Source organism: Coptis chinensis, chromosome 2 (genome assembly GCF_015680905.1).
Source record: "Coptis chinensis isolate HL-2020 chromosome 2, ASM1568090v1, whole genome shotgun sequence".
In the NCBI taxonomy this organism is placed as follows: Eukaryota; Viridiplantae; Streptophyta; class Magnoliopsida; order Ranunculales; family Ranunculaceae; genus Coptis; species Coptis chinensis.
In genome coordinates this window covers 77138710-77152204 of record NC_141457.1, presented here as the reverse complement: position 1 = coordinate 77152204, position 13495 = coordinate 77138710, and the positions used below count along the sequence as shown (strand labels likewise).

The 13495-nt window shown below is 37.6% G+C and overlaps 1 protein-coding gene across 1 annotated transcript; it reads right to left on the bottom strand.

Moving 5' to 3' along the window:
- Positions 1–1108: 1108 nt before the first annotated feature.
- LOC147517958 (transcription repressor OFP1-like) lies at positions 1109–2700 on the bottom strand. Its single transcript, XM_086589982.1, has one exon. It carries the CDS (start codon positions 2338–2340, stop codon positions 1168–1170), a length of 1173 nt encoding a protein of 390 aa, XP_086446108.1. The 5' UTR covers positions 2341–2700; the 3' UTR covers positions 1109–1167.
- Positions 2701–13495: the final 10795 nt, after the last annotated feature.

Genomic DNA, 13495 nt, shown 5'->3' with positions numbered 1-13495 from the left:
GTAGATAGATAAGAAATTCATCCTACCTGAAAATTTTGAAATCTTTATACTATTTATTCTAGCACACAAAAAGTACCTTTACCTTTTATTATCTAAATTCTATTGACTCGATAAAGTTAGACAAGATTTGAATTTCTCATAATGCTTTGTTCAGTCTACTAGTTTTGGATGATTATCGGAAAAAAAAAAATAATAATAATAATAATAATAATAATAAATAGTCTACTAGTTTTGGGGTTACCAAAGCTTTTGCAAATTGCACTCCATAAGTTCATATACACTTTTTTTTTTTTTTTTTTTTTTTTGATGTCCTAAACTGTACATAAAATTTCAAATTCTTCAAGCATTTTCACACCTTTGCTGCAAACTGCAGAGTTTTGATTAAATTTGTTCTACAGCTTTTTTGCTGTTTGCCAACTTTGTTGTTCTACAATTGGACCGCTCTTGGTTGCCACTTCTTTGCTCACTTCCTTTATCCATATAAATGCAACTTCTTCAGGTGGGTAAAGAGCTTTAAAAGCTCCCTAACCTTTCTTTTGAGTTCAGACTACAGATAGATAGAGACCTGTAGCATTAAATTTTTGTTAAGAAAAGATTAGAAAACAGTAAGGTTCCTTTGGTGTACCTTAAAGTATGTCTTCTTTTAGAGAGGAAAGAAAGTACTGAAACTTCGTGGAAGAAACTGTCAGATAACTTTGTACGTGTGGATCTCTTTATTTGTCTCAATTTGAATTCTTGTTAGGACTTAGGATAGATTCTAATTGTGTCACCGATGAATTTGAATTTCACTAGACTTGTAGTTCTTTTGGCATCTCTTTTTACACAAGGGAAAATTAACACACACTCACCACTTCAGCAGTCACTATTGAATTTTTGTATATAAAACTGTCCATATTGAAAAAACAGTACAAATCCATCCACATCTAAATGATTTTCCACGATTCTTGACATTTGCCCAAGAGGCCAAAATTGTACTGCAATTCGTTCTATGTGATTAAAAGAAGTTTAGTGTCAATAACTGACTAACACCACAAGAATTAAGCTGCAACATTCATAACCATTGACGAATTGGGTAAGTTTGGTGTACGAGGAAAAAATTGAGAGTGACTTTGGCTTTGGATAATTATTTTATTGATATATAACGCAGTCTACAATTAGATATACATTTTACAACTGAATGTCGGTAAGATCAAACCAAATTTGCTCAAACACCTTAACAATAATGTCGTGATACTCATTAGAATTCAAGGAAAGATAACAAGCAAGAAGTTCTTCTAAATCCTTTGAAGCTTTTATATTGTTCTCCACAATCATTTCCACCATTGACTCTCTGAAATCTCTTTGGGGATCAAATGAAGATTTAACAATTGCAAAGCTATCTGAAAGATTCTTTTTCCTTGTTTTCGTCGTTGTAGTAGACGATATTGATTTTCGACTATAAGCTTGAATCTTCTTGCTTGCAATCCTTGGAGAATTCAGTCTGAGCTTCATTCCTGGAGAATTCGGCGATGTTCTTCGAATTGTTGGACTAGTTTTCTGCTCTTTATGAGTCTTGATGCTTTCTTCCTTGACTGAGACATGCTTAGTGATCTTCTTTTCTTCAAACTTAACTGAACCTCTTCTGTAATTAACATGTTCAGTGTCTTTGTTCTTGATCTCGGACACCATGTCGCTAAATTTAGCGGGTTTTGTGAGAATTGGTGGAAGTTCTAACTCGTCAAACACATCAAATTTATCGAGTTTTTGAGTCGAATTTGACGTGATCTTGCTATCCATGTCGATAATAATGTCGGTAGTCGAAGAACTTACTCTGCAGCTGCAAGAACTAGACCATGAAGCATGAAAAGCATCAGATTCTGAACCGAATTCAGGAAAAAGGGACCCGTCCAAGTTGTGTTCAGGTGAACTGTCAGGGGAAGGAGAATAATCTGGTGTGTTAGACCACACTGAGTCAAGAGTTGCTCTGCAATTGCAGCCAGAGGAAACAGAGGATGTAACAAATTTTGAAGATGTTGTTGAAGACTTAGTGGCTTTTCTTCTGGGCTTCTTTCTTGATGATTTTCTTGGTGGGTCAGGGAAATGGACATCTGAAGATTTGGGATTGATAGGTGAGTTGTAGAGTTTATCTGAAATGTTGATAGGTTCAGTGGTGAAGTAGTAAGAGTGTCTATGGTTAATGAATTGCGGTTGAGAAGTTGGTATTGCTGGAAGATGTTTTTTCTTGATTTGGTGCTGAGATTGAGAAGAGGTGTTGTGAGTTCTTGGTTTTCCCATGTCTTTGAGCTTGTAAAACCATGCATTTGGCATCATATCTGATAATCTAAACTTGTAATTCCCCATCAAATGGCACACCTTATTTCTTTGAGAGACTCGGTTCTAATGAAGAAAAGCTGAGAAGTCTCTCTCTCTTACTCTCAGATGCAACAATTTAAAAAAGAGATAAAGCTAAAGACACTTTTCTTTCTTCTTCTCTTTATCTTTCTCTCTGTCCCTCTTTTTCTCCCTCAATCTCCTCAAACCTTCTTTCCTTGTCACTCCAGTGTGTGGGAGTGTGACTTGTGAAAGCAAAATAAATAGAGGGAAAGAGCACGAGGGATTGAAGGAATCAGAGTTATGTGTAAGTGTGTTGAAGACCTGGGTGCTAATAATATGGGTCAACATCAAGACAATTTGGAAACATGAAATTTAAAAAACGTATTGTTCATGATAGGATGTTGTATCGACAGATATATTAAAGTGAATTACAAATAAATGACTGAGGGCAACAGCAAGGAATTTTTCATAATTGGAATGCAAATCATCTTCTACCAGCATTTTCTATTGTCTCATTTTTCGTTTTCGAAAATAAGCATGCAATCTTAAGCAAATAGTTGTCGATAAATTTAGTAGAGTTTAAGAGAAAGGCAAAAGGCTTCCTATTTTACTTGCGCAACAATCAAAATCTAGAGACCGTTACTAGAAATTTGAGAGCAGATTGAAAGACAAACCAAAATGCACCTTAGGAACGATAGAATCCATTGTTAACGAATGATACAAACTTAAGGATCAATTTTCTAGTTATCTTAAGCTGGTAACGTGCATCTGGAACAGCGTCAAAGGGTTCTATATATCAACTTCTGATCAGGAACTCAAAAAGGCTTGTTGCCGATATCACGAGAAAAGTGGCGGTGGAATATGGAATGGGTGGGCAGAAGTGGACAATTTGGTGTGCTATTTAATTATGACGCCCAAGCAACAGTACAAATTAGTTTTGTTGTTTATTAGCAATCACTAATTAATTTCATAAGAAATTTTAAGAGTAATGATTGAGATTCGATACACTTTTCAACTTGTCCCAGTACGGCTGGCTGTACACGAGGGCTACATGCGTAGTTCCAGACTTTGAGATTGAAATATGGCCCAGCTAAACGCCTGAACCAATGGCTTATCAGCTATGATAAACTAGTCTAGTATCACCATGGCATTTTAATTGCAATCCTTCTTTGATCCTAAGTACAAGAAGAAGACGCTGATATATGTTTTCTTCGACAAAAAGACCATCAATTTATCATTTTTTCATTGGTTTTTTTGACAAAAAATTATCAATTTTGTCTCCAAATTTGCGATACACCAATATTTCCAAGGGCGAGTGTAGGCTTAAACCCGGATTAGAAAATTACCGGGCTTTAATCTTAGGTGGAGTTTAACCCGGCCCACTTGTGCCCCGAAAAGTGAGCATGACAAAGAAAAATGCTGGTATGATTAACTATAATCTCCCCTAGGCTAATGATTTGGAGCTTGCTACTTGCTTTACCTTGTCAATCTTGATTGGAGAAGGCCATATATGTAATCATATATTCGCCCAATGCCGAAAAGGCTCAAATCCAACATTTAGGAAGAACCACTACCTCTTTACATATTCCTAGCTAGTGGTATTTTGAGGTGTGGGATATGATTCAATCACCACCTCTTTACCTGGCCCTTTTGCTTAGAAAGTTTGATATGAACTTCGAACTTCAGTGGCCAAAATAATCATGAGAAAAAAAAAAAATAATATTAGAACATGCAGAAAACCTTATCAATATACCAAGTAATAATCCAACCTGATTCTTTGGCCCTTGGAAGTATTGGACCCAAGAAGCATGGATATAACTCCAAAATCTGTTGGTAACGCATAGAGTTGATTAAATCCTTATTTGGACTACAGAAGAACTTGAAGCATATTGGATAGTTATGGGTATTGTGTTACTCAATTGCCTATGGAAAAGTTTATAACTAGGTGCGTATCTTCTTCATCCACTCCTACCACCACCTCTATCCCGCCACCACCAACTATTTTTTTTTTTATCTAAAAGATTTGAAGTGGTGGATGAATAAGATATATAATCACCATCGAATTCACAAATTCACTATATTGGAACGGTTTAGATAAATATAGTAACTTACTAGAAAGTAGACCCATGCATACGCACCGACTCTTTTAAAAACTTAGCTTGTTCAACAATTATAACCATACATATAAAAATTTTCTAACAAATCGTGATTCATGTTTTTGTCGCTAACCCGTTTTAATTTCCTAACAAATTGTTTAATCAAGTCTTAAAAACCTGTTTTAATTAAGTTTTAAAAACCTATTTTTTAATTAGAGGAGGGATCCGATTTTAATTTAGAAGTGTGATTCCCATTTTTAATTGAAAAATTATTCCCGTTTTAATTAGAAGTGCTAGATATTTCTTTTTCAATAGGGATGAATTTCCATTATAATAAGAGAAAGATTCCCGTTTTAATGACAAATATTAAAATTTCTCTTTTCAATAGGAGAAGAATTTATGTTTTAATAGGAGTTGATGACGTGGAATTTTAAGAGATCTATAATAAACATCACAATTGCACCACTAATATTAAATAACTTATACAATTTCAACGTAGAAAACCAAATTTAGACATTCATCAACAAAACCAACAAATAAACTATAAATCTAAATTTTAGTTTTGAACTAAACCATCAAAGACCAATTTAGTTTACAATTAGTAATGCTGACATAAATGGCCAGCCTTCAACATACAAGCTGTCAATTTGCAATCAAAACGTCTACTAATTTTTAAACTCGCTGCCTCAACTATTGATTCATTAATCCCATGACTGTCAAAATTATACAGAACGGTTATTGAACCATCCGATTTAGAACTTAAAAAAGAATCAAACGAAATCGTATTTTTCAATGCAACACTCTCCATAATTCTGTCACCCTCTATAGACACAATATGGATGTCTCCACTGCACCCCTTATCATAAATTTCTGCAGCAAGGACGATCTAGGTGACCATCGATTCGGCTTGAAATCTCGACATTGTTTTCCTATACTCTAGAGTGACGGTGTCATTCCTAGAACCTCCAATCACAAACCCAATAGGATGAACGATACGACCATAGCTGACTGGTTTTTTCTTCAATCTTTCCTTACCCATGACTATACAGATCCGGTTCTTCTCAGTTTTGTTGTCATACCCGACTAAAATTAGCTCTGAATCATGTTTTAAATCCATTTTTTTAATTGGAGGAGGGATCTGGTTTTAATTTAGAAGTGTGATTCCCGTTTTTAATAGGAGAAAGATTCTCATTTTAATTAGAAGTGCTAGATATTTTTTTTCAATAGGAGAGGAATTCCCATTATAATAAGATAAGGATTCCCGTTTTAATTAGAAGTGTTAAAATTTCTCTTTTCAATAGGAGATGAATTCCTGTTTTAATAGGAGTTGATGACATGGAATTTTAAAAGAGCTAGAAAAATATCCTTTGTGAGAGCTTTAATATTAATATTAGTTTGTAGGCCCATGCATACGCACTGGCTCTTTTGAAAATATTTAGATTTTTTTAAGAAAATTGGGACTACCGTTTTAGTCGCTAACCCGTTTTAATTTTCTAACAAATTGTTTTTAATGAAGTTTTAATTAAGTTTTAAAAATCCGTTTTTAAAAACCCGTTTTTTCAATTGGGAGAGAGATTCTGTTTTAATAGGAGAAGGATTCCCGCTTTAATTAGAAGTGCTAGAATTTGTTTTAATAGGAGAATAATTTCCGTTATAATAGGAGAGAAATTCCCATTGTAAAAAAGGATTTTCATTTTCAAATATGAGAGAAATTTATATTTTAATAGGAGATGATATGAAATTTTAATAGAGCTCGAAAAATACCCCTTGTAAGAGCTTTTTAATATTAAGATATAGAAATGAAGAAGTGACAATTTGAAAATTAAAGACATAATAATGACATTTTTGTAGTACCATGAACTACTGATAGGTGAGAAAAAGAATTCGGCTACCATTTCGAAAAAAATAAATAAAAGTTCGTAGTACTTAATTAATAGTTATAAACTCGCTTATGAAAAGAGTATCAGGTAACTTCACATCTATTTAGCCAGGTATTTTTAATCTAACACAAAATTGTGTGTCTAGATGTTTAGAAACCTTGCAAACCATCGATTTACACTTACGATCGATTTACATTGACATACAAATTGATGGGTGTGTATAATCTCGAAGCACGACATCAATGATTGTAACTGTTTTGGGATAATTAGATACACAATTTTGAGACAGCAAAACTCAATTCCACAAAATATAGTAGAACTCAATAACTCATATATATATATATTTGCATAAAATCAGATATGTCCAACCAAACAACTGATACCCGAGTTTAGAAAAGGCCAAAAGAAAGAAAGAAAATTGAGTTTAGACTTCAGAAAATGTGGAAATTTCAGTTAGATATTTGACATGGTTTCATACTTTATTAGTCAGAATATTACAGCTAGTATCATTCCCCAATCCCCATCTTGCTAACGGGCCAGACCATTTTGGGCCTTATCTTAATAGTAATCACGGAACCCACCACTAACCCGAAGTTAACATTTTGTAAAATTAACAGTCCATGTCGCAACATTTCTGTTATTATATTTGAGTTTTGGCATAACGTAAGTGTATAATCTATTGTGGTCCTCTCTTATCTCTTTTTTGCTTGGTACATTTTGGCTCCTGTCTGGCCATAATTATCTCATTGTGCGTTTTTGTGAGACTTTTTCACCGTGGGTTCGAGTGAGACTGTTATGTTTTTATTGTTATTTTAATTCAAATAATTGGGCAAAGAGCCCAATTATTTATTTATTTTTTTTGTTCCAAGTCTACTTTGGATTTTAAGGGTTAATGGGTCAAAACCCTCCATTTTATGACACATATATACATTTGTGTTTATCCCGAATTTTGAATCATGCATCACAAAAGACCACCCCCACTCCGTCCCGGTCCCATCCAGAAATCATCCATATTTGCTATATTGCCTAAAATACCTCTCGAGAGTAAACATAAATGTATGTCACCAAACTCTCAAAGCTAAGCAACAAGAAAAATATTGCATCTCTGGGAAAATCAAAGCTAAGCCAGGTCTAAACTCCCATGACAATATCTCTACAGTTCAGTCGTTTCTCAATCTCATCAGACCATCTTTCTTTACCTGAACCTCATTTCCAAAAATGTATAAAACCATTCACAATTCGTTGTCACAGCAACGACTCATCTTCTTCTGTAGCTGTAGAATCTGAATTTGATGCCGAAGTGTTTAGAAAGAATTTGACAAGGAGTGATAATTATAACCGAAGAGGTTTTGTTGGGGAGTTGAAAGAGTTGTTCAAATTGCTTATGAAGCTACGAAACAGTTTCCAGATGAGAAGATTTGGATTACTAATGAAATTATTCATAATCCAACTGTTAATAAGGTATATGTTTTCTTCGATTTTACTCTGAGTTCGTTTTTTAAACACTGGTTATCGTGTTTCCCTGAATCTGCGTTTTGGAATCAAATACATGTCTACGAAAAACTGAAGTGATTGATTTTTCTTCCTATAAAATGTTTATGGGTTTAGGCCACTTGTTTATTATTGCAATATAGAGAACCTTACAAACTATTTCCGAGAATATGATCATTTGAGTGAAGTTATGCATGCAATAGGGTATGCCCATGCCTACGGCCCATGAGACCTTGACGCGCTTGTGGCGCTACCCCGACAACTCGTCGTGCCTTCGGTGCAAGGCTTACATGTGCCTTTGGCGCGAAACAACTCGTTGAGCCTTCAATGCAAGGTCAGCTGCGCCTTTGGTGCGAAACAACTCATTGCGCCTTCGGCACGAAACAATATACTTATGCATGTGCCTCCCAGTACAGATAAACGTCCCGACGCGCCTTCGGCACTAATTTTAACCACCTGAGAAAAAAGGACTGTGTGGGCAATGTGGACAGAACCTCCCCACTATTTAGGACTTTTCACAATTTTGGATCATGTCATAAGGCTGCAAAGGCAATTCACATGCATTAAATCCGGTAGTCACTTGGATAGAACCTCCCCACTATAGCATTCATCTAAATGGACTTAAACATAGAACATCACCAATTCAACCAAATGGAATAAGAACAATATGAGAAACAGATAAATTAAAAGACTTCTGCCAAAGTGAGGTTTTAATGAGGACATGCATCAGAACAGTTCCAAAAACGTGGGGTAACATTGTAAGAGCACCCACAAAAGTATGTCAAGTACAAAAAATAAAATAGCAAGAGTACAGAGAACATCATAAGTCCTCCATAAACCCCATAAGAAGATCTTAATCTCAGTTCCCAATGTCAGCGTCCTCGTTGTAAATCCCAAGCTTTGAGGAAACTTTATTGAAGAAGAATGTAATTGTCTGTTTTAACGTTGTTAAATAGAGTGAGTACAAATATATACTTAAAAAGAAGATGAAAAAACGAAGTGAAACAATGGGCTATCTTATTCACCTCTCCTCGTTGAAATCTAATTCTCGTGGGTCCAAATGTGTAGTAACGGCTTCCGATAGAGACGAATGGAAGACGCAAATATATGAAAAAAACATCTAAAAATATTCCTTGCGCTCCTGCGAGAGGAATGACAAATTATAGAGTAAACAATTATAATAGAGAAACAATCATATGTACATGAAATGAGTTAAGAATTTTGAGAGAACAAATAATGTTTAGGGTGATTGAGTATTATATATATATGGAACATGTCAATTCAGATTAGCGTTCAACCAAGGTAGGATATGCTTTGAAATATCACTCAACTTTCAACTTGGATTTAAAAAAAATAATATGGTAACGGAGGGAATGAAAATTTTATATATAGAAACTTAAAGTTGCGAAAATCAGCCGCCATCGTCACGATTTCCATTGCCGGTGTAAACATAACTGAGTATATATTCAACCACCTATATTAAAGATATGAAATAAAGTAGTTGCAAATAAATATGTGTTGTATGGAAAACTACAAGACCCAAAATAAATAAGCAGATTTATGATGTACACAATATTTAAAAAATAATAATAATAAGTAAAAGAAAGTACTTAATTACACGCTGAATCGGAAAAAGCAAGACTTCAAGGTATACAAAGTTTAAAGCAAGACAACGGTACAAATGTCAGCACCTCTATTGTAAATCCCATGCCTAAAGAACACTTAATTGAAGAATTAAGTAATTACCTTGTATGTCTGCTTGGAAAGCATTGAATAAGAGCGTAAGTAGAAAGTACAAATATTATCTAGCAAAAGAAGGAACTGAAGATTCAAAGTGAAACAAAGACAAAGACAGAAGGCGATGTTATATTAAAAGTAAATAGAAACTGACCACGTTGCAGAACACGTTGTGAAAGACTCTTGGCTAGTGTGAACAAAAATTGAATATCTATTCAATTGCAAGAAGTAAAGTTTTTAAATAAAGTGAGTGCAAATAGATTTACTTGTTGAATAAGTAAATGTAAACAACCATGAAAATAAAATAAAACTAATAATAAGGAAAAGAAACTACTTATGCACTGACCTGACAAATGCTTAAAGCAAGACTTCAGGGTATACGACATTTGTAGTAAGTTTTTCAGCGTTTGGAGGTAGAAGAATACTTATACGGGCTGCGGAAGTGTACCTGGATAATACCACATATAACTAGCCATGGCTGAAAACTTCAGTTCGAAGATCGATTCCCACAAACTTCACGGATTATCCTTGTGATTTATTTATAGTCATGGAATAAGACAAACAGATAGGAAATTGTCTTCTTGTCATATTGAAAGGAAAATCTGAAGAGGATGGTGGCAAAGAGATCCTTGGAAGAAATACACGGTTACCTGATTTTTGAAAAAATTGCTGTTTTGTACCATGAACTTTGCTGATTTTATCAGGTTGGGCGAAGAACTTTTTTTTTTAGCAAATTGGGCCATGACCTTTCTTTTTTGTATCAGTTTGGGCCACCGGTGTATTTCCATTATAAAATTTGCCTATGTGTACAAACGTCTGCTTATGTGTGCTAACGAAAGATGGCGTGTCGGTATTGAAATTGACAGCTAACAAAATCTGATGTGGACTCGTGAAATTTCAAGCTAACAAAATCTGATGTGAACTCGTGAAATTTCAAGGAAGACGCACGTGAAATTTCAAGGACTCGTGAAAATTTCTTGACTTCATTTCTTTCTTTCTAAATCGCCATCTCTCCATTATATTCCAAGAAGTTGAATCTGGTTCCACCATTTGCTGAAAAACAAGCATCGCTGCTTCATCTCGACGGCATTTGAAATACATGTCCAAGAGCGAATTGAGAACAAACGCATTATCAGAAACACCCTTACTTTTCACCAAAGAGGCATGAATCTGCTGTCCAAGGGCAGTGCTGGTTCTTACCACCTTCGTGTAGTACACTTTAACGGCTGGCCGGAGAGAGGTAGCCGTGGCTGATGAAAGAGAGTCAACTTACCCCCTTCTGCTTCGCTTGAGCTTCTTCTTACTTTGGTTGAGTTACCGACCATTACCAAGCAATCGCCTTTCCTTTGCAGCCAAGGCAGCCGCTACTGCGAATCTCCCCCTTCTACCTACCACGAGAAAAGAGGTTGAAGCAACAAATTCTTTCTTTTTTATTTGAACCTAATTCCTTGCCAGGTGCGACAATAAAATTCCCTTCCTTTCTGATCGAATCCGATCAATAAATTGAATTTGTTATCACGTAGTGCAACAGGCAATAAATGAAATCAAAGAATTGTATGCCCACCGTGCCCTCTCTTTCAATTGAGCTGACTGCATGCGTAGGCCTTGAGGATACAAGGGAAAGTGAATTGGTCTGGGAAGAAACCTTTCTGCAACACTGAACATACAAAAAGATAGCTTCCTCAAAGAGATTGTTTCTAGTGTAACCCTTAAGCATGGAGTTCCAAGTATAAGGTCTGGTTCTTGGACATGGTTGAAGAGACGGGATGCATAGACCATTATACCTGAAGCAGAGCATATTGAGATCATGCCTCTTTAGTAATTTGGTGATTTGGACACTTTGAAATTTCAGTGAAATTTTTGTGAAACTTCTGTAAAATTTCGGGTTCGAAACACTTTGAAATTTCAATGCCACATCACCGGTGATTAGGTGTGCACTTCAACGGTGACACATGAGCATTTGGTCGGACACATATACATCAGGCATGCCACATATGCATGTGAAGTAACGGAATGGTAATGGTGGCCCAAATTGATACAAAAAAGAAAGGTGTTACAACCACAATACCGCGAATCTCGCGAATCTCTCTTTTTACTCAACTTCACTCTAGATTTTGGATCGGCTGCACCAATTCGGTTGCCTACGTACCCATCTCGGGATCAAGCCGCCGTAGTTCACCTCTCTCTCCTCACCCTTCTATGCCTCCATTTCTTCCTCCCTCCTCCTCTTCCTCCTCCCCTTCCTTTTTATCTCCCTCTCTTAGGTTTTACTCATGGGACATAGTATGGTCCTGGGCCTATTCTCTGGGCCCAATACATACTATGGTATGGGCCTTATCTCTTGGGCCAGTACTTATGTGATGCATTCCTGAATATGGCTACTACATTTGCCCCCTCTCGGGTTCGGCGACAATGACGACGGCGGACCCGAGAAGTCTTCAAACTTCCTTGTCTCTCTCTTTGAACTCTAGATATCCACAGTATCTTGTGACTGTACGTAGTCTTCTCCTCCTCAGGACATTTCGTATCCATGTACTCTGCTACTGGACCGTATGTCTGTGAAGTACTCAATCCATCAGTTCTTGTTCATATACCCCATTAACGTATCCCCAAAGGATCTCATCCCCTTCGCTCCCTCCCTTCAACTCGATACAATGCCCACAATGTGTCTCAACCCAGCCATAAGCTCTCCTTCATAGAACTCACTACTATGTCCACGAAGTGTCTCATCTCAGCCAACATTTCTCTTTCCAAAAACTTGTCACTATGTCCGCGAAGTGTCTCATTACTGTCATAATCTCTCCTTCACATAACTCACTTCTATATCCAAGCAGAAGTGTCTCACCCCTTTTCATTTCCTTTTCAGAGGGACTCAACTATCTCATCCCCCCGCTCTCTCTCTTCAACTCAATACCATGCCCACGATGTGTCTCAACCCAACCAAAGACCACCTCTCACATAGAACTCACTACCATATCACGTGATGCGCCCCCAAACCACCTGCTCTCCTTTCGGAACGAACTCGCGCCTCTGCGAGTGTATCACCTCACCACCATCTCTCCTTCGGGGATGACTTACCACTATGTCCGCGGATTGTCTCGCCCCTGCATTTCTCCTTCTCATAACTCACTACAATGTCCATGCGGGGTCTCTGCCCGTACCATAAGCTCTCCTTCATAGAAATCTCTATCATGTCCGCGGAGTGTCTCACCCTTTCATTTCCCTTTCGTAGGACTCAACATTGTATCCGCCAAGGGTCTCATCCCCCTTGCACTTACTCATGGAATTCGATATACCGTCTGCAAAGGGCCTCCTCCCCTCTATTTCTCTTTTGTAGAATTCAATAGTATTGTTCCTTCTGGAACTCCGGCACGCGGAGGGCTCATCCCCCCTCCCCCCCACTGTCTCTACTCTGAAGTGGAGTCTATTGAGGGGCCACTCTGTTTGCCCCCAAGTCTGATTGGGATCTCATGTCCGCAGATGGCTCATCTCCCCCGCTATCTCGCCTCGAGGGTGTAGTCGATGAGGGGCAACTCTGCTTGCCCGAGGTTTGACTTCGGATCTCATGTCCGGTGGGAGGGCTCATCCCCCGTTGTTTCAGATCTCATGTCCGCATATCTCTTACATCTCCGACTGCGGCTCAACCAGCCTGGGCTACGGGGCTACTCTCTTTGACCTGCCTTGTCTCTTGCCTTCCGTCATGAAGGGCGGCTCATCCCACTCCAGCGGGCTCGCTTCGAGCTCTGCCGCTGTTGGGGCTCTCTCATTGCCTCATGTATCTCTAGCATCTCTGGTCCGCGGAGGGCTCATCCCACTCTGCGGCTCACCCGGGTTGTCGCCGGTTGGGGCTCTCTCATTGCCCCATGTATCTCTAGCATCTCTCGATCCACGGAGGGGCTCATCCCATCCAGCTGGCTCGCGCTCGGGCTCTCGCCTGTTGGGGCTCTCTCATTGCCCTATGTATCTCTAGCATCTCTG

Bases quoted from the DNA above. Each gene is read 5' to 3' on its own strand.
- LOC147517958 (XM_086589982.1), bottom strand. From the start codon at position 2,340: ATGGGGAATTACAAGTTTAGATTATCAGATATGATGCCAAATGCATGG.